Source organism: Sphaerodactylus townsendi, linkage group LG02 (assembly GCF_021028975.2).
Source record: "Sphaerodactylus townsendi isolate TG3544 linkage group LG02, MPM_Stown_v2.3, whole genome shotgun sequence".
NCBI lineage: Eukaryota > Metazoa > Chordata > Lepidosauria > Squamata > Sphaerodactylidae > Sphaerodactylus > Sphaerodactylus townsendi.
This window is the reverse complement of record NC_059426.1, coordinates 50046116-50068631: the sequence shown is the minus strand read 5'-3', so window position 1 is coordinate 50068631 and position 22516 is coordinate 50046116. Positions and strand designations below refer to the sequence as shown.

Sequence of the window (22516 nt, the reverse complement as noted above, 5' to 3'; positions counted from 1 at the left end):
AGGCCAAGGGATGGAGCAGCAGCCCCCCAGCCCCACACTCTGAAACTTACCTTTGAGGTAGAACCTCACTCATTAATAGACCCTTTTTGGGAACTTGGAGTTTGCCAGGGAAGATCTAGGTAAGTTAAATGCATTCATGCAAACAGATCCATCCCATTATATCTTAGAATGTTATGTTGGATGAATTAGTTTCTAAATTATGAGATAATGTATAGATCACTATAATTTCTCTTTTGGCAATGCACACAATGTGAATATATCAACTACGTTCTGTGTATTGTGAAATTAGCATAAAACTGCCCATAACTGACCCAAAATTCTTTTATGATATACCAGTTCAGTGATCAAGGACAAGATACTGAAGAGATGATGAACTGGTACAATTTTGATTCAAATTAAGTGGCCAATTTTTAGAAGCACCATCACAAAATAGATTTCAGAGTTCTCTTTCTGAGCTATTAAGAAAACAGTTTCATTTTTATGCAAAAAGTTTTAAGTTACTTCATTGGAACTACAGCAGTCATTCACAGTCCATTATTTTGATCAAAGTGTTGTTCATTGGAGATTTTTTTCCCCTTGACAGACATCAAGAAATTAATTAGGGGGTCTATGCCTGCTACATGCAAATGGCTTGCTCATTTTCATAAGTAGGTCTATAATTGGGTTCCTGCAACCATGCTGATTCGCATATGGTACTTATGAGTCAATTAAAGTGCCCTAACAAGCAATTACTGGTTTATTGTTTAATTTATTTTAGCAAACCCTGTTGTTCTCTTCAAAAGTTTGCATATGTGTAAGTCAGTAAGTAGATCATTGCCTGTGCCTGAAATGGTAGAAAAATGCATGTAAGAGATCTAGAATAACTGCGTCAGGTCAGGAATTTGAATGCTGTTCAAATACTTCCGTCATTAGATATTTGTGCATGAATTAGAAGTGCAGTGAATATGGGCAGTTTGCAGGTTATGGTGTAAGTACTCTGCATGTGAAACAGGGAAGATTAAGAAAACATTTTTTTAAGGAATCCTGAGATTAGACTGTTGAATGCACTGGACATGGGATTGCCCTTGAAGACCATTTGGAAATGTGAGCTTTTGCAGAGTATCTCAATTATTTTCTGTAGTAAGGTGAAGTGACCATACTTTATCAATTTTGTAGTCACATCATTGACTTCCAGTGATCACCCATAAAGCTTGTTGTGTCCATGGATTTGGGTATTTACAGGGCTTTTTGTTTCACTCATCTGAACAGGGCCTTTGTGATGATCTCCTCCAGGCAAATGCAGTTTATTAACCCCATGCTCAGGTATTCTTGGTCATAGCTCCTACTTGGTGGAAAAACACAACTGAGGAAATTAGGAAAACCTTCACATTTCTTCCCTTTCACAGATTATGTCGAGGGTGTGATGATTAGCTTCCAGTTCACCTGCTCCCACACTCCAACAATAAAGATCTTATTCTGGACTGTTTTTGTTCAAAGTTAGGTCAACAGCAGCCTAAGGGGGGATTTACTGATTATTTACATATACTCACAAGATTTCCTCAACAAACCTCAAATTGTATTGCATACTTGTTGGCAAAAGGGTGCTTGCGTGTCAATAAGCTATCTGGAGCCAGGTTTGAACAACAGATAGCGATCCATATTCAATTCTCCACTCATCCACATGAAGCCTTCTGGGTTATTTTGGGCCAGTCACAGTTCTCTCAGAACTCTGCCAACCCATGCAGAGGCAGGCAAACTTCTCTTGCCTTGAATGTCTTGCCAGACGTCTTTTTCCTTGAAACTCTATGATGTTGTCAGAAATGAGATGTGACTTGACAGTACATACCCAAAGGGTACCATGTATGATACCTCAGCTGCAATGCAAGGTAGCATCACAAATGCTTATTTCAGTTGTTTTAAGCATATTTAACTCTCTTTTGGAGTGTCCCTTTTTAATAGCACTCTCTCCCAATTTGTAACAGTTTCTCTGTAGGTGGCCAGCAGTAGTTATTTTAAATCCAAGAAATCAAAACTCAGTTATGAGCCATTTGGGAAAAATTATGGATACATTGACTTAAATGTTGCTTCATTCTAAAAAAAGGCCTGCAATATCTCAGTAGGCTCATTTAAAGTACAGTTCTATCTTGGGTGGGGAGCAGCTTTCTGTTTTAAAAGTGATTATTTTTCTTCCTTGGCATGCTGTTAGCTCAAAGCTTAATCTACTGCACTTCAAAAACATGCATTAAAATGTATCCAACTTTTCCACATTTTGTAATTCAATCTATTTCAGCTGGCAGAGGCAATGAAAGCAGCATGGGTAATCATTAAAGTGGGGATTAATCTGTGATGTTCATAATGACATGGCCAGCTTATTGCAAGATGTAATAACGTCATCTCTGCTCAGGTTTTGCATCATTCTGCAGCTTTATTGGGAAAAAAAACCTCCAGTCTTTCACAGAATCATAACACTTAACTGGATAACTGGAGCTGAACTGTAATGTGTGAGGAAAACAGCCAGCCATTAATTAGCGATGGGATTCTCCAGGGTCTAGACAAAAAGAACACATCGGAGATCTATGTGAGAGTCTGAAATTATTTTAATCAAAACATTTAACTTCAGTTTGTCATATCTTTGACTGTTGTTCACTCAAGAAGACTGATTTTTAATTAATGATAAATTAACCCAAACAGCATAATTAGAATAGTTCTTAAAGGGCTGTTACACAAAGTTGCTCAGAATTGGCCCCTTTCTCTCTCCCCCTCCCTCCCTCCCTCCCTCCCTCTCTGTGATCAGAATTAAAGGAAAATGATATCACAGCTTCCTCCATGGTAATGCAGTATACTTTTCATAAGAGATTATCAGCACTAATGACTCATGAGTGGGGGAGGGGTGGGAGAGAAGCTTTGTTATGACATATTTGATATTTCTACCCTACTTATCCAAATAATTGATTAAGAACTATTTTACTATGCAACAAAACATTGTTAGGCGTGGGGGCACTCTGTCATACTTGTTGCAGATTCAATTGCTGTGCCGAATCGTTGAGAATAGAGCCATATGGAATCCGTTTTCATTGTTCTTGTAGCACGTGAGCATTACCAATTGTGCTTGAATTACCCAGGTATGAATAAAGATTGCGGAAACATTGTTTATAATATTGACATTATATTTTTACATGTTCATATGTTGATATGCCACCAGGAAAAAAGCAGCTGATACAAATGGCATTGCATTCCCAGTTAAAACTATTTTCACTGTTTAATAGCTTCTTCCAAATGAACACTTTTGAAGGAAACATTGCCTTTTGTGTGTAAAGCTTGTGGTATGTTCTATACATCTCAATGTTTAGTACGAATTCGTGGAGTCTGTTTTTCTTCCCCAGTTTTTTTCCTAATTCCACCCTTTAAGGTAATGTGGGGTGTACTGTGCCTTGTGACCAAAAGGATTTGCAGTTGTTTATATGCTGAAAACTTTCCCATTGTGCATATTAATTGGAATATGTAAGTTGTCGTATGGACTTTGCTTTAGAATTTCTGTAACCCATGAAATTGGAAGATTGAGGTGAACGACTCTGTTGGTATCTCAGGAAGAACATGGAAAATAAGGGAATTAATTGATTGCTATTTCTGAACAACACATTCTTTGTTCCCAGATTTTGTTTCAGGTTTGTGGGGGGGAAAACAAGGTGCTTTTAATCTATATGGTGCCCAGTATTCATTTTTCTATCAATATCTTTCATTTTTAAAAAATGTTGAAGATATATATGTGTGTGTACACATATGTATATAGAGAGATGTGTCTGTGTTTGTGTGTATGCCTTCCTAATAAGTAGTCCAATGATTATGCAGTTGTAACAAGGGTTTTTAATGTTTTCATTATTCTCTATTTTATCTAGTTGTTACATGTGTTATGGAGAGTAACCATTCAGTAGACATTGGTGAATGCCTGAAGTGGGTGGAACCTATGCCTTCCCTTGTGCAGGAGTGCCTGATTCCTTGCAAAGATGACTGCACATTCACCCCTTGGTCTAAATTTACTTCATGTTCTTCAGACTGTGGATCAACAAGAACCAGAAGACGAACTCTCACAGGTGATATCAATATTTCATACTTCATTCCCAGTCCTTGTTCCAGGCACGACAGAGAGTTTAAAAATTGTCAAATGCAATTAAAGCATTGTTCTCTAAAGGCTCTAGCTTTTGTAACACAATATTGGGCCCAAACCAATTCTGTTTGTCCCAACGTAAATTTGATGCTTCTTGTCACGGTAACATCCTCCTAAACATTGCTAGTATGCCAATACTGCGTCTGTAGCTATTTAGTTCTAAAATGACACTGATTGCGTGCAGTGATCCTTGGGTACCTTCTGTTCTGCTACCACTTTTAAATCCATCCTACTCTGTATTGTAAAAACACACATACACAATGCTGATATTCTGACACACAGAACTTTGTACTACTAAACCGTAGCACTTGTTATCTTGAGAGAGGTCATAATGGGAAAGCACCTTAAAATATGTTTAGTATGATTACAGTGACTGTGATGTTGATTTCTTAAGGTTGGGGGGCAGATCGGCAATAAATGATCAGGTGATGGAGAGATATAACTTGCAAAATTATGTCAATCTTAAGATATTTGCAGTAAAGTAGCAATAGTTTTAAATAATACTTGTCACATGCTTTTAGTAGTACTGCATCATTTATGAATTTTAATTAAATATATAACTTATTTTTGAAATTAAAATCTGTAACGGCCTATTCCTGAGGCTAATGCAAATAACAGTCATATGCTCTTTTTAATGCATAAAATATATTTGGATAAATTAACAGCAAAAAAAGCATCTTTATTTCTAGCTGCTAAGTCTGTGTGCAAAAAGCAAAAAAAAAACTTTTTACGTTGGCTCTATACAATACTGAGGCTTCAGTTTCTATAATAGAGTTTGGAAGAAAATGCCTGTGTAGCAGTTTTATAAGTACGCAGAAGACAGCATCAAGAGGCAGACAGATTGTATATATTTATTATATGGTGCATTTGTTTATTTAATTTAAATATATATACTCTGCCTCTCAATAATATGTCCTTGAGGCTATAAAAACTCTAAAGCACTATATTATATGAAATATCAAACAAGTGGCAAAGAACAGAGAAAAGAAACAGAGAAAATATAACTACCTGCAGTCATAAAACATCAGCATATAACTGATTTACAGTTGATATAGAACTTGGAGAATGGGGCAAAAAGGAATTCACGAAGGGGAAAGCAAGATAAAAATGTTCGGATAGTTCAAATAGAAGCCTGAGAAAATAAAAATGCCTTTTACTGATGCTTGTGTTTTTGTAAAGTGCTGTCAAGTTGCAGCTGACTGATAGCAACCCAGTGTGGTTTTCAAGCAAGAGACTAACAGAGGTGGTTTGCCATTGCCTTCCTCTACCTAATCATCCTGGTATTCTTTGATGGTCTTCTGTCCAATTACTAACCATCACTAACTATGCTTAACTTCTAAGATCTGACAAGATCAGGCTAGCCTCAGCCATTCAGGTCAGGGTGCCTAATGCCTACAGGGCATGAAATTTGTCATTTATATGGGGAGGAGGTTTCACATACCTGGTGCCACAACAGAAAAGACTCTGCTCCTTGTGCCCACCCAATACGTGTGGCATATACTGTCCCTCGTGCCCACCCAATATGTGTTACGTATAAAATTATTCCCATTCTACAGTCATTCCACAGGGTGCTAGTCAGTTACCAGGCTAAATTTAAGGTGTTCAGCATTGCATACAAAACCCTTCTTAGCCTCTGATCCTCATATTTCTCTTCCTATGTAATACCACATCAGTTTTACTCATCTGAGCAAGGTCTTCTGCAGCAGGGGCATATCTTCAGAAAACTGCACCCAGAGCAAGCCCAAAACTGTGCGCGTCCCCTCCCGAAAAAGTATTACTCACCTCTTGTTAGATATGTGCCTGCCTTGAATGGAAAGCAAATTGCCCCAGAAAAGAAATATGATCAAAGGCCATGGACGTGCCACATTCTGCAGAAACTGAAAGCTTCTTGCTTTGCATTTCTTCTTTCACAACGGCTTTGTGAGGCAGCCAAGCCAGACTGCAAGAAGAGGAGCAATGCCACCAAGCCATTCAGCACGCTTGGAAGCAGGGTGAAAAACTGGCCTTGAGTTCCCCTTCACTTTCAACTGTCCAACTCACTTTTAACTACCCTTGCGTGATAAAGAAGAGCTCCTTCCCTGAAGAGAAAGCCCAAAAGGCAACTGTTTGTTTTTTCTCTCTGTGTTCCCCACCCCCACCCCCCACATGAGATGAGGAAGGTGGAAAGAAGACCACTGGCTTGCCTTGGGCTTTGGTTGTGTGCGCTCACTGCTGCTGCCGCTGTGCTGATCAAGTCTCCTCCCCTTCTCTGTGGAAAGGGATGGATGAGTCCAGCAGCGTCCGTGGAATCTGTGAGCCATTCAGCCTGCACTCCCCACCCCCACAACATGATTGTCAGTGGTCTGAGCTTTCCTGCAGGCCCCTTTGTCAGGCTGTTAAAACAAGAGGGAAAGATCTTTGCAAGGAAGAGTAAATTCAGCCTTCACAGAGTAGCCTACCCCCCAGCAAAGTGATCTCCAGCAGACTGAGCTTTCCTGCAGGCCCCTTTGCCTGGCTTTTAAAGCAACCAGAAGGAGTTTGCAAGATTAAGCTCAGTCTGCAAGATTAATGTTTCTCTTATAGCACAGCAAATGTGTCTCCCATGTGACCCAAGCAAGTAGCGCCTGGGGCTCAAGCCCCCTCACCCTTCCCCCCCCAGCTACACCACTGTTCTGCAGGTGCCAAACTGCAAATGGACAAAATCAACAACTGCCCATTGTGGCTCCCACCTTGTGGAATGGCTTGGCTGAGGACTTGCCATAAGCCAGCTGCAGCTTGACAGCATTTTACACACACAAACATACCTAGTCATCACTAGTATCTGACTCCCCTCCAAACTGTTGCAGTCAACCAAAAAAGAGGTCACCAAGTTCTCATTAAAACTTAAAAAAATTATCCTTGACATAGGAGGTCTTTAACTGCCAAGATAATTGCACACTTGGCACACTGCTAAAGCGTATCTTTCTCAGATTTTTTAAAGCCTAGAGACTGATATAGAAAACTTCGCTTGGACAACAGTTCACAGATGGCCATGTTCCAGTAGAATTTTCTCCTGACGTTTTGCCTGCATCTGTGGCTGGCATCTTCAGAGGATCTCACGATGCCAGTCACAGATACAGGCAAAACGTCAGGAGAACTACTGGAACACAGCCATACAACCCAGAAACCCACAACACCCTTGTGATTCGGGCCGTGAAAGTCTTTGGCAATACAGTTCATAGATGGCTTAAGAACATAAGAACATAAGAACAAGCCAGCTGGATCAGACCAGAGTCCATCTAGTCCAGCTCTCTGCTACTCGCAGTGGCCCACCAGGTGCCTTTGGGAGTTCACATGTAGGATGTGAAAGCAATGGCCTTCTGTGGCTGTTGCTCCCGAGCACCTGGACTGTTAAGGCATTTGCAATCTCAGATCAAAGAGGATCAAGATTGGTGACCGCCATAACCGACTTCTCCTCTCCATAAATCTGTCCAAGCCCCTTTTAAAGCTATCCAGGTTGAGTAGGCCATCACCACCTCCTGTGGCAGCATATTCCAAACACCCAATCACACGCTATGCGTGAAGAAGTGTTTCCCTTTTATTAGTTCTAATTCTTCTCCCCAGCATTTTCAATGAATGCCCCTTCGGACCTGAGTATTGTGAGAAAGTATATAGAAAAATCTCTCTGTCAACATTTTCTACCCCTATGCATGAATTTTACATAGACTCTTCAATCCCATATCCTCTCAGACGTCTCCCTCTCCAAAACTAAGAGTTCCCAAACGCTGCAGCTCTTTTCCTCATAAGGAAGGTGCTGCAGTCCCTCAATCATCCTCGCATTAAGCCGCTTTCTCTGCACTTTTTCTATCTCTTCAATATCCTAACTTTTGAGATGTGGCGACCAGAACTGAGCTACACAGTTACTCAAAGTCGCGCGTGCAGCATCTCACAGCTTCTTTATATAAGGGCATGACAATCTTTTGCAGTTTTATTCTCAATTCCTTTCCTAAATTATCCCCAGCATAGAAAGTTTGCCTTTTTCCTCACAGCTGCCATACATTGAGTTGACATTCCCATGGAACTATCAACTAAGACGCCTTAAATCCCTTTCTTTCCTGGTCTGTGACTGATGATAGCACTGACCCCTGAGGCATGTTTGTGAAGTTTGGGTTTTTTCTCCTAATGTGCATCACTTTACATTTTGCTACATTGAACTGCATTTGCCATTTCTTAGCCCACTCACCTAATTCTATCAAGGTCCGCTTGGAGCTCTCCCTCGCAATCCTTTGTGGTTCTCTACCACCCTACATAATTCTGAGGTATCATCTGCAAAACTTGGCCACCACGCTACCTGGCACCCCTACTTCCAGGTCATTTTATGGAATAGGTTAAAGCAGCAATTGGTCCCAATACGGATCCTTGGGGACACCTTACACTCCTATCTCTCCATTGTGAGAATTTCCCATTTTACACCCATTTTTTTGCTTCCTGTTTCTCCAACCAGTTTTAATCCATAGGAGGGACTTCCCTCTTATTCCTTCTCAGTTGCTGAGTTTTCTCAATATTAGTCTCTGGTGAGGAACTTTGTCAAAAGCCTTTTGGAAACTTTTTTCCAAAGTAGACAATGTCCACTGGTTCCTTTATCATCCACATGCCTGGCTTCCACATCCTCAAAGAACTCCTAGTAAGTTTGTAAAGACAGGATTTGCTCTCTGCAAAGCCATGCTGACTTCTTTCTCAGCAGGTCTTGCTTTTCTACACATGTTTTATAATTTTATCTTTTAATGACCAAGATTCTACTAATTTCATCCTCAGGAACAGATGTCAAACTGACTGGCTCTGTAATTTCCGGGTCCCCCCCAGTAGATCCTTTCTTTAAAGATTGTGTGACATTGGCCATCTTCTCCAGTCTTCTTGTGGGATGGAGCCTGGATTTCAAGGATAAGTTGCATATTAAAGTGAGAAGATCAGCAATTTCATGTCGCTGAAGGCTCTTTTAAGAACTCTGTAGATTGAGATGCAGTATCTGGGCCAGGGATTTGCAACATTTAGTTTATCAATGGCTGCCAAGAACTTCTTCAGCAATATACCACCTATCTTTGTTATTGCTAGTTCCCTTCGGATCTCGCCTCCTAAGAAGCCTTTGGTTCAGGTGCAGGAATTTTCCTCACCTCCTCTTGAGTGAAGACAGATTAAAAGAATTCATTCCAGCTTTTCTGCGAAAATCTCCCTGTCAATACCCTTTTAGCACACCCTTTGTTCCTTTGTCATCTAACTTGGACCTACCACGCTTCCCTTTGCTTCTGGCTTCCTGCTTTTGATGTACTTGAAGAACTGTTTGTTGCTGGTTTTGATGTTCATTACAGCCATGTGTTCCTCATAATCCTTTTGCCTCCCTTACAGCTAACTTGGCTTCTCTTTTTGCCACCATTTGTGTTCTCTCTGGTATTCCTTTTATCCAGTTAAGTTGGACTTCCATTTTCTAAAAGACACATCTTTTTTTTTCCTAATAATTCTCATAACGTCCCTTTGTTAACCATGGTGGCTTTTCTTTTGGACTGGGCGCTGCCTTTCCTAACCTCGCGGAACACATTCCAGCTGAGCTTTTGTGACTGTGTTTTTTAAATACAACCTCCAAGACATCTTTGGACATTTTTTTGACTCTCTTTGATTTTCTCCTTTCAGCTTCCTAAGCACTATCCCCCCTCTATCTTTGAGAGAAATTTCCCTTTCTGAAGGCAAATGTAACTACATTAGTAGTTGTCACTTGTTCTCAGCATGCAGAGATACTCGAATCTGGACAGGCATTGTGGTGGCTGTTCCCTACTTCGGCTCAACAGCACACTGACTTCCTCGCCATCTTTTGGGTCCTGGGTCCTCCACATAGAATTAGATCTAGGATCATATCTCCCCTGGTTGGTTCTAACAACCATCTGCTCTAAACCACAGTCATTTAGGCAAGATTATCCAGGAATGTTCTTCTCCTTACTATGACCTGAACATGCATTTTTCCAGTTTATATGTGGGGATGAATTAAAATCGCATTTCATTACCCGCGACATTTTTTTTGCTTCTTTGTTGGCCTCTCTAATTTCTTTTTCCATCTCAGAATCCTCTTGATAGCTTTGGTCAGGGGACGATAATATATTCCCTAATGTTAAACTATGCTTCTCACCCCTAGTTATTGATATCCACAGTGCTTCTGCCTTGGAACTCAGCTCCCCTGCATTGTCTTATTTTTTATGTGACACTATGCTCTCTCTTTGATGTAGAGGGCCACCTCCACCCCAATCACAGCCCTGTCCTATCCTTCCTGTAGAACCTGTAACCTGGGATAAACAGCATCCCACCTGGTTCCTCCTCATTCCACCATGTCTCTGTGATGCCCACTATATCAATGTCCTCCTTCAAAACTCTGTACTCCAGCTCCCCCATTTTAGGTCTCGAATCGCTTCTACTATTAGCATAGAGACTTGCTTGTATACTCTATCTCTGTCCCTAACCTGGGATTTATGTGTTTTGGCTCCTCTAGCCTTTTGTAGACACTATCACTTATCATCGCCATTGCTGTGCTCTTCACTTGTATGTGTAAGGTTGGATTTAAAACCTCCTTCTCTGTGTCTGCATCCCCATTGGATCTCTGTATTCCGAACCCGAAGTCACCTCAGCTCCTGTCGGCTTTCCCCAGGGATCAGTTTAAAAGCTGTTCTGCAACACCTTTAATGTTGAGCCGCCAGCAGCCTAGTTCCTCTTTGGTTAAGATGAAGCTCCGTCCCTTTGTACAGGCCTCGTCCTTTATCCCAAAAGGTTCCCTCAGTTCCTGACAAAATCTGAAACCACTCTGCCTTGCACCACCTTTCTCATCTCACGCATTGAGACCCTGTATTCCTGCCTCAGCTTGCCTCTGGCTATAACGCCTCTGCGCTGCGGAACAGGTGCGCATTTCAGAGAATGCCACCTTGGGGTCCTGGATTTTAACCTTTTTTCCTAGCAGCCTAAATTTAGCTTCCAGAACCTCCCGGCTACATTTCCCAATGTCATTGGTACCAATGTGGACCATAGCTGCTGACTCCACCCCAGCACTGTCTAACAGCCTATATCTAGACGTGGCGTGACATCGCCCAACCTTCGCACCAGGCAGACCCAAGTCGCAAATGCGGTCCGCAACGCCTTCGTCACAAACCCAACTCTCTATATTCCTGATGATCGAATCACCCACTACAAGGATTACCTCCTCGAGGGTATCCTCAGTGCGCAGAGGGGATATCCTGACCACCAACTAAGGAAGGGGTCCCATCTAAGGGAACATCTTCTCCCACCGCGAGACTGGCACCTCTTGTCACCCAGGACTCTCATTCTCCATGACATCTGAAGAGAGATGTCACTTGGCAGAATGGGACCCGGCCGCTGGGTCCCTGAGAAGCCTTGCATTCTGTTGCCCCTCTCTGCCTCTCTCCAGCTTCTCCAGGTCTCGCCGCAGCCTTGGCTTCAAGAGAACGGACACGCTCCTTGTATGCCAGGAGACTCGATTGCAGCCAGGGCACACCTGACTCTCTGGCCTGAGTGGCAGATAGTCATACATGTGAACACTCAGTGCAAAACACTGGGAAGCCCCCATCCCCCTGCTGGCTTCCTGCCTTCATATCTGCTTTTGTTTATATATTTAGATATTAAACTTTTAGTCAGTGCCCCTTTGAGCTATCTGTACCTACTATGTTGCTATTAGTTGCTGTTAGTTGCTATTGTACACTTTGTGATGACAACTGGTGTTGTAACTGAAATGTGAGAGTTAGTGTAGTACAGTGGATAAGAGGTCCGGCCGTCACCACTTCAGATTATAAGCTCTCCCTGTTATGAGTTAGTAACTGGCAATAGGCCAAGTCACTATTCTGTCAGCCTTAGCCCCACTCCCTAGGATTCTTTTGAGGGATACTAAGGAAAGGCGTGAAGCAGTTTGAATGCTCTGAAGAAGGTGGTTCCTGTCAACTGTGATTATTAGTATTCATTTACCAAAATAATCCTTGCTATGACTGGTTAGAGTTGGTAAAGAATCTCTTTTTTGAATCCCACTTGTATCATCAACTGTTTAAGTGGATACACTGTTTATTTACATGAGTGATAGAGCAATCATCCATATGAGTACATTCAGAGAGATGTGGGGTTTATTGCATGTCCCCCATCCCTGTGGCATTCACCCTCAAATCCTCATTTCTTTTTTGCTTTCCCTTTATAAAAATCAAACTTCTGAATCTTTATTTTTTTGCTCCATTTTGTTACCGTATATTACATTTTTACAGTAAAGTGAGTGCAGACTTATGTCATTTGTGAAACTGTTGTCAAAATGTTTTAAAAACAAAATAAACAAAACGGGGAACATATGCTGATTACATGTTAATGTCATAAGGAATGAGTTAACCATTTCAATATTTTGGGGGGAGGCAGAGAGAGCTCCCTGTCTCTAGACAAATGTGAAGCATCTTGTATATGCAGTAAGGTTGTGATTCTATTGATCATTAAATACGAAGCTGTCTAATTACAGCTTGAATGAGAAAGGAATGAGATTTCTCCACATGGCATGAACACTCCTGAAATGAATTTATGTAGGCTTCATCGGGATCAGGTTCAAAATAGCTTAATTTAAAGTGTGCTGTTACCCAACTACTAGTACCTTTGCATGCCTTCGTTGCTGTCATCAAAAACAAAATCTCCAGGTGCCGCCTGGCGATCTCCCAGAATCACAAATGACCTCCAGACTGCAGAGGTCACTTCTCCTGGAGAAAATGACTGCTTTTGAGGGTGGGCTGTATGCATTCGATTCTGGTGAGCTCCCTTCCTTCCCAAAACCCCCCTCCCCCCCAATCTATCCCCAAATCTCCAATAATGTCCCTACCAGGAGTTGGCTACCCCACTAGAAGTCTCTCCAAACATTATGACCATTCCCCAAAATTTACTTTCCAGCAACAACATAAGAGCAGAGCTTCTTATTTAACCTAAGATATACAAACCTTACCTCTAGGAACTTCCAATGAACAAGATCCCTGGCAAGAGCATGTAATGGATAAGAGCAACAGACTCCAGCCTGGAGAACCAGTTTTGATTCCTTTCTCCTCCACAGGAGAGGCAGACTCCAATCTGGCGAACTGCATTTGTTTTCTCCCCAAGGAGACTGCTGGGTGACCTCACAGTTCTTTCAGAACTCTATCAGCCCCCCCCCCCTTTTTATATCACCAGGTGCTTATTTTGGAGAAGGGAAAGGAAGGTGAATGCAAGCCACTGAGTGTCCTTAAATGTAGAGAAAATGGGGGCATAAAAACCTCCCCTTCTTTTTCTTCTTCTGGAAAATGGTAGATTGCCACAGTGTCTGTATCCTAGGATTTGGAGAAAAAGAAGGATGGATAGTTTAGAATGCAGCTGAGCTTATCTTTCTGCCAAGCTGAAATTTTTGAAGCACGGTGGGGGGACGGGGAAGAGAGCTCTCAAAACAACATTACTCTTGTCCAAATTACCATGAAGCATCTTGCTATGATTTTTTGTGAAAAGTTGTAGTGTCAAGCAAGTTAGGTATAAAAAGAGGGGTGTCAGAACTCAAGAAGGCCAGGAAGTCTCAGCCGTTCAAGTTGTTCAGGAGAGATAAAAACAGGATCAGTACTTGAAGGATCAGCCGCGTGCACTTCTCCCTTATTGCTTTACCTTCCAGTGTATCCAGGCATTAAAAACGAATTTCAGACTAAGACCTGGTTCAGAACTTTATCTAGGACTGAGACCCTGTTCTCAGGTGGGGGAACAGGCACATATGCTCCCTTTCTAGTGAACTCCTGGTATAAAATGTGGAAGTACCTGTGTCAAAAATTATTCTGTGAACATACAACCAAACTTGTCTATGTCGGGTTGGGAAAAGCACTGAACTTACTCCTTGAGGAGCATCTGGCTAGTATTAAAGGTTCATTGCACCTTTTTATTTTATTTCTCTCTTTTCTGTTGGCAGGCGGTGGTGGTGGATTTTTAATTTTACACAGTAGACTCAGTAGATGGTGAGAAAAGAGCTCGGTATCTCCTTTCCCATTTTTCTGCTTAACCTTTGCACCAAGATCCTTTTACCCTCCTTGTAAAAAAAAAAAATTAGGTAGTGTGTTAACCTCCAATAAATGCAGTTACTTGATATTAACTCTGTATTAATCACTAACACATGTGACAGATTTTCACCTCCTTGCAATAAGTGCAATAGGGCCAAGAAACTTCCCAAAATTATTCTGTTCTTCTTAAGCCAGTTCTTCCATATCAAAGTTTTAACATGGGCTTGAAATAATGTTGGTTTATCTATGTGCTGAAGTGTTTGAATATGGAAAGGCCACCTCCAGCATAATACTGTTCAAACTCACATGAGAATTTTGTTGGACTATAATGCCAATTTTGTAAAAATCCAAGAATGCAATTTATAGAATTCAATTATTGCTTTCTGATAAGAACATTAGTTTTGGCAAACAATGATTTGAGAGAGAGTGAGAATTCCTGTTGGTTTTGAAGCACAAGTATCATTATGAATGCCATTATATTATAAATTCTTTCCCCAAAAAAATACACAGTAATAATTTTTAAAGCAAGAATAACTCTTATTCATTAATGAGCCATGCTCATGAATAAAGCAGTTTGATACTCTTGTGTTTATACAATGAAACAGTGTTATTCAAAAGCCAGGTCATATGTACAATTGCAGAATAACCTTTAATTGGTTGCACGTTATGCTTTTTTAAAAGAGGCAATGTGATAGCTACTATGCATTCTCTCATTCTTGAAACCTCTTTATACAAGATAACATGAGAGCTTTAGAAAATATAAATTCTTTTATCCTTTGTTGTTCAAACCTTTGATGTATTTAGTTGGCTAATGAAATACAAATAGCTAAAACTTTCTGCTTTTAAGTTGATATAGAAAACATTAAACGTTTATCCAAGCAACAAGAAAATATTTTTCTTAATTTTATTTGCTTGAATTTGGTCTAACATAATGTATTATGATAGATGAAGTACTGACTCAAGGCTGAAGTGATGTTTTATGCAGATGTGTGTTAATTTTTGCCAGCTTTTTTTTTCTTGAAAAGCATGGCAGCATCCTAAAGGATGATTGAAAAGGAAAGTATCTTTAACCCTTTCCCTGTCTTTTTTCCTGCTTAAAATTAACCTGCTTGCTCTGGGAGGATATAGTGTCCAAATTCATTCTTCATTTATTCATTTAGAAAATTTGCATACCATCTCTTCAGACCTCCTCGAGGTGACTCAAAATAACAAAAATGGAACCAATGGGATGGATGGAATGGAATGGAATGGAATTTATACCCTACCAAAAAAACCCTGGCTTTGGTTGAGGACAAGTTAGTCTTTGGGCTAGAGACCACTAAAAGGTTGGTGCCCACAGAGTGTAATGCTTTCTGGGCATTATAAAGGGAGATATGGCCTTGAAGATACAGTGGTCCCAGACCTCTTAGGGCTTTAAAGGTTAGTACCAAAATATTGAACCTGATCTGGAATTCAATCTGGATCCAGTGCAACTGGCAGAGCACTGGTGGTATATGAGCTTTCCATGGGGTCTTTATCAGGACCCACCATGATGCATTCTGGACCAGTTGGAATTTCCAGATCAGTCTCAAGGAAAGCTCTGCATTAATTGAGTTGCAGTGGTCTAAATCTAGAGGTGACTGTTGTGTGCAATACTGTGGCTAGGTCAGCCAGAACCTGGTTAAGGGGTCAATTGCCAGGCCTTGTGACAGTGAAAAAATGCTGATCTGCCAGTGTGTATAAACCTGGACCTCCAAAGAAAGAGAGACATCTAGAATCACTCCCAGATTCTTGACAGAAGAAACTGGTTCTGGCTGAATTCAGTCTAGAACGGGAAGCTGAACTCACCAACCTGACCCCTATCTCTGCAACTCATCCCCAGGACCTCTGTTTTTGATTAGTTAAATTTCAGACAGCTATGCTTTAATTATTTTCCTCCCAACCTCCAAACACCTGGCCAGAATTTCCAGGATGGTATCCATCCATCCACAGATGGATCTGAGCGTCATCTACATATTGATGGTTTCCCAGCCCACAACTCTTGATTAGCTGGGCGAGGGGGCACATATAGATATTAAAAAAAAACATTGGGGAGAGGACTGCTCCTTGTGGAACTCCAGATACCAGAAGGTAATATGTTGAAATCTTCTCCCCAGTGCCACCCTCTGTCCCTGGCCTTGGATAAATGGGGTCAGCCATTGAAGGATTGTCCTATGTAAGCCAACTCCAGCGAGGCATTGGATTAACAACTCATAGTCAATCATGTCAAACACTACTGAAAAGTCAAGCAACAACAGCAACACAGACCTGCCTTGAACTAGATATCTGCAAGTCATCTGTAAGGGCAACTAGCATGATCTAAAACCCTTGGTCAAGCCAGAAGTCATATTGGAATGGATCCAGGGCCAGTGAGTTCTACAGAAATGCCTGCAGCTGTTCCACCACTGCTATTTCAACCACCTCATCCAGAAAAGACATTTGCAATACTGGAAGATAATTGTTGGGATTAGATGGAGCCAATTATAGGTTTTTTTCAAAAAGCAGCTTCACCACTTCCTTCTTTAGCATTCCCAGGAAGACCTCTAAGGTCAACAACTGGTTGATAATGTCTTCCAGGGAATGCATTGCCGAAGGCTTTCATGGCCAGAATCACTAGGGCCGTATCTGCACGGCCCTTTTACGATGGCTTGGGGGCGCCAAAAAAGGCGCCCCCAGGCCGCCGACCAGAGCGCCGCTGCTGCAATGCAGCAGCGGCGACCTGACGCCTCTTCCCTCCCCCCAGGGCGGTGTCAAGCCGCCCTAAACAACAACCCTTTAAAGGGTTGTTGTTGGGGAAGACGTTTTCGCCTTTCCCACAAATGCGCCCGTGGAACTTTCGCGCCGCGCCGCAGATTCGTCCTCCTGCATTAAGCCGGACCCGGAGTGCAGCCCGCGCCGCACTGTCCTCCGACCTACCAGGGTCGGGAGAGCAGCGTGGGCGGGGCTCTGGCGCAAGCGAGGCAGCTCCGTAAGCGAGAAGCCTCAGCCTTTCGCCCTGCCTTCTGCCGTTTTCCTCGTTGCCTGCTCGCCACGCTTGCGATGCAGAACGATCCATGCCTTACGACAGAACTCCTGCGCGTATGGGAAGTGGCGAGGCCGTGCAGAAACGGCCTAGGTTATTTTGGGTTTTCTGGGCTGTATGGCCATGTTCTAGCCACATTTTCTCCTGATGTTTCACCTGCATCTGTGTCTGGCATCTTCAGAGGATCTTCCAGAGAAGCTTGTACCCGCCCCCATGATGGCTTTGATGAACCAGGTCAGCCACAACTGACAGGATCCAATCAACTTCGGTCTGGGAATGGATCTAATACTGGACCAGAAGACTGCCAAGGGGCTTATAGTTCACTCACTGTATTACAAGTGGTGAGGAGATCATGGCAGATTAACAAAATTTTATTCATGGAGAGGTCAAAAATGCCTCGCAGCTAATGGCCAAATTTCTAACATTTTGATGATCCTCAGTAAGGGATGTAAGGGACCAAATTATCCTAATCAGTTGTGCTGGGTAGAAACTTACAGATGCAATGGAGGCCACATAATAATCTTTCTTAGCAGCTTTCACTCCACCTCATAGGATTTCATAAACTCCCTTTAAGGAACTCTTGTGGCTTTGTTGTGAGTCCGCTACAACTCTCACTCTAGTTGTCTATGCTCCTGTTTTTTCTCCTTTAGCCCTGTAGTGTACCAGGGGGAAAAGGAATGTCAGGAAGTGATCCAGATCATAGTAGCAGATAAAACACAGTGGTTTAAAATAATACTGATAAAACCGGCTAGGAGCAGTCTATGAAGCCTCTAAAAATGTGGAACACCTTTAGTTAAAATCAGGAGTTAAAAAAAAAAAAGAAATGCTTTAACCAGTGGCCAAAAGATGAGAAAAATAGGCACCAGTGGAGCCTCCACTGGGATAGAGTATTCCAAAGTCAAGGTGCCACCAATGAAAAAGCCCTATCTTTTGGTTACCACTTGCCATATATCTGCAGGTTGCAGCATAGAAAGCTGGGGTTAAGAAGAGTCTCACCTCATTCTGGTCTGCATCAGGCATCAGTTTATTGATCCTGATCCATTCCATTATCTTTCCCAGGCATTTTGTCAGGACTTCCTCATTTGGTTCAGTTATTAAGAAGAAACAGAGATGAATTTTTTTTTACATATTGGTGACACTTCAATCCAAATTCCCAGACAATCTCTTCCAGCAATTTTACCAGTATGTAGTTGGTAAAAAATACAGTTGTTGGACCCTGCAGCATAAGTACTGGGCAGCAGTCCTCCAGCCTCAGCTTTTGGATTATGCCAGCCAAGTAATAACAGAACCGCTGAAGCCCAATTAGTCCCTACAGAAGAATGCCATGGCTAATGGTATCAAAAGCTGCTGAGAGGTGCAGAAGGATCACCAGGGATACACACTACCTGCCATTTTCCTAGTGAAGATTATCTGTCAAAGCTACCAGGACTGTTTCTGTCTCAAACCCAGCCCTGAATCTAAATCCTAATTGAAATTTGTCTAGGTAATCTGCAGATCTGAAGCTGCAGAGCACCCATATGTTCAAGCTGTTACTCAAGAAAAGAATATTGACCACTGGGTGGTAGGTATTTGGATCACTGAAGTGCAGGGATTTCTTTTTGAGGAAGGATATCATCACCCTCTCTTTCAAAGCTGCCAGGACTCCTATGGAGAGGCATTTATTATTTCTTGGACCCTCTTGAGCCACCCCCACATAGCTCAGTGGTAGAGCCTCTGCTTGGCATTCAGAAGGTTCCAGTTCTAATCCCAGGCATCGCCAGTCAAAAGGAATCAGTAGGTGATGTGAAAGAACTCTACCTGGGACCCCGGAGAGCCACTACCAGTCAGAGTAGACAACACTTACTTTCAGTGGAAGGCAACTTCATGGGAGCAAACTGACACCAACAACCAAGAAGGGCAAGGGGTAAAGTTACACATGACAGACTGCACATTTCATGAGCCTCTACCAATTGAAATTCATTCATGTGACTAGAACCAGACTGTGTTCCAGTAGCATCCTGAGATTTTTCTGAAACAGCCATGGCGTCCAAGTCACAGTGGATATAAGTGTTCTGACCACAAAATGCATTTCAAAAGAGTCTCTCTTGTGATAAACCAGACAGCCATGAGAGGAAACGTAGTTGAGCACAATGCACATCCTGGCATGTGTCCAATGATGTATTTTGAAGGACTTAAGTCTTCAGAAGAGGGGGCAGCAATTTCCATCTCGTAGTCCTCCCACTGCAGACTCCACTTTGCAGCCATTCTGTTCCTGCAGACCTCTGATTTCCCACAAAGAAAATCAGAAGAACTCAGTATACTGCAATGGAACAGGAAGCAAAGAAGTACTTTTTCACAAAATCCATGGATGGTTTGATACACCATACTAACTTTTTGTTGATTTACTCAGAGATAAAGCAGGCCCTTGTTCAATGCTGTTAGCAATAATGTAATTTTTGTTTCTAAAGAAGATTCTCGCCTGTATTGAGATAACACATTATTTAATTATTCTGATTATATAAATTAAATGTATCATTATGTGAAAATAATTCCATGATTTTATGACTGTGTATATTGTAGTAACCGTTGTTCTTAGAGAAATATATTTAGTCATGGAAATTTTTTTACAGTTTGTCATTGTAATTTGATGTTAACTGGGCCCAAAGATTAGGTATTAGACCACTTTCTTTGTTAATAGTATAATTCATTTTATTCTTAAATCCACAGGTACAGTGTGCATTTAATATTATTCATAAGAAGTATCCCAAAGCAAATGATTGTTAAAAGTTAATTTTAGGTCAGCCTTGTGCTGTCTGTATTATGAAGTTTTTCCCCTGTAATCCGCATGGTCAAGAAAGCCATGTTAATCTTCTTTAATTATGAACTCAGTCAAATATGCATTGCGCTGGTCTTGAAATTGAACGTTTTGTGTGAAGGGCAAATAGATTTCTACTGTACCAGAGTTTTTTTTTCCAATTCAACACTTTTGTCAATGCTGAAAACCCATTTATATTGAAAAGGAAATAGGAAAAGTCTTTCATTAAGGCCGCTGTGTCTTGAGAAAAAGTAATTTTGATAATAGTTTGTTAAAACTGACTCTGAGAATGTTAATATGCTAATTGAAACACTGATGGTTGGAAAAAAGTGGACTGAAATACACTTTTTTGATGCAACTCAGCTGATTTGTCTTAATATTTCTAATATCAGGAGAAAATGTGTAGTTGGCTTAAGCACTTTGCAGTTTCAAAGGAAAACTTGACAGGTGCTGAATGTGCAAACCTATTATATTAGCCATTAATACAAAGTGAAATTCACTCACAGATGCTGGGACACAATGGTATCAAAATTGTATGTGTAAAGTTTGTTCTTTCAGAACAAACCCATTCTTGGTATAGATTGATGGGCTTGGTGAAAGTAGTAGAATAGGGATAAGGGATTACAATTGCTTTTCTAAGAGGTGTATTTATTCCATGAGGCTATTTTCAGCAAGTTCCCTTAAAATGGAACAAATGGAAAGCCAGTGGTGAAGCAAGAGTGTAGGATAGGGCAGTAAGTGGATAAGAAGGTAACTGGGGAAAAAAATCTAATGTTGGATAGAGTTCACTTCTGGGATTGAAGTGACTTAGTTGTGTGTGTGTTTGTGGAAGGGAGAGGTTTTCCAAGGTAGCATCTAGAGACCAGAAATGCTGAGCTGAAATCTGGGTACATAGATCTGGGAGGTTCTAGATTAGGAAATGTTTATCTGCTTTTCTTTCAGAATTAGACCTGCATTCCAGTGTAACAATCTCTTGGAAAGAGCGGACACATTCTGAACCCGTATAAACTATTTGTTCTTCATTGTACTGTAAAAGATTTGAAAACTCCATTGGTAGGCACTTGGATGCCATGGAGAAAATGATAACATGGTGTGTGCAGCCCATGCCCCAGTAAAGTCACCTTTCACATATTTTCCCCCAGGTTTGCTAGAATCCTTTCCATATTTATCTAGTCAGTGTGGTACCGGTGTGTTGCTGCAGCCAATTTGCGGCCGTAGTTACAGTGTAGGATAGTGGTGGTGAACCTTTGGCACTCCAGATGTTATGGACTACAATTCCCATCAGCCCCTGCCAGCATGGCCAATTGGCTGCAGCAACACACCGGTACCACACTGACTAGATAAATTGGCCATGCTGGCAGGGGGCTGATGGGAATTGTAGTCCATAACATCTGGAGTGCCAAAGGTTCACCACCACGGGTGTAGGATCTGGGAGACCCAGGTTCACATCACAACACTGCTATGAAAGTTGCTAGGTAAGCTTGGGCCAGTCATGCTGTCTTAAACTAATCTGCCTCACAGGAAAAGGACAACCATGAACACTTTTGAGCTTCTTGAAGGAGGTGGGGAATAGAGATTAATTAGATAGCCTTACGGTTATCACGGGTCCCTTTTTGTCTAGTGGTAGGGTTAATCCTAATAACATGCGTCTCTTTGTGTAACTGTGTTCCTGTCACCGAAGAATTTATTTATTTTAGAATTTTGTATGCAATTCCTCCAGGAACCTAACCAAAGTAGCTTACAAAATAAATATAGTAAAAGAAAAATTGAAAGGTATTAATTAAAATTCATCATTAAAAGCCCAGCCCATCATTAAGCTTAAGAACAGACTTCTGGCAGCTTAAAGAAGAAGAGTAGAAGAAGAGTTTGGATTTATATCCCCCCTTTCTCTCCTGTAGGAGACTCAAAGGGGTTTACAATCTCCTTGCCCTTCCCCCCTCACAACAAACACCCTGTGAGGTAGGTGGGGCTGAGAGAGCTCCAAGAAGCTGTGACTAGCCCAAGGTCACCCAGCTGGCGTGTGTGGGAGTGCACAGGCTAATCTGAATTCCCCAGATAAGCCTCCACAACTCAAGCAGCAGAGCTGGGAATCAAACCCGGTTCCTCCAGATTAGATACACAAGCTCTTAACCTCCTACGCCACTGCTGCTCCTTTTCCATACTGAAATGCTGTTCAAAAATCAACCCCTTAATTAAAAGCCTGGTTGAGCAGAAACATTTTGGCCTTGCACCTAAAGAAGCAACAGGGGAATTCCAGTGATGAGTTGGCAAAACTGAATATCATGGTAGTACAATAGGTGGATCTCTCAACAAATCATTGAATGGCAATCCAACATGGGGAAGTTGGCCAATGAAGTGATTGTGAAGAAATCCACCGTGTATCCGACTAATTCAGATAATGTAACAAAGGATTATGTCACATGGCTGGAAGAGCAGGTGTCTTTTGAGAAGGCGCTGGCTGCCAAGCTCTAATAGAAAAATGGACTGAAGAGGAAAATGTAGTAATT

General features: G+C 41.6%; 1 protein-coding gene across 1 annotated transcript in view; it reads left to right on the top strand.

The window, feature by feature from the left end:
* Positions 1–22516, top strand: part of THSD7B (thrombospondin type 1 domain containing 7B) — a 552862-nt gene that overhangs the window by 400434 nt on the left and 129912 nt on the right. The window contains exon 13 of the mRNA XM_048484496.1: positions 3876–4070. Within this exon, the coding sequence (XP_048340453.1) occupies positions 3876–4070 (195 nt within the window). The remainder of the gene's footprint in view (positions 1–3875; positions 4071–22516) is intronic.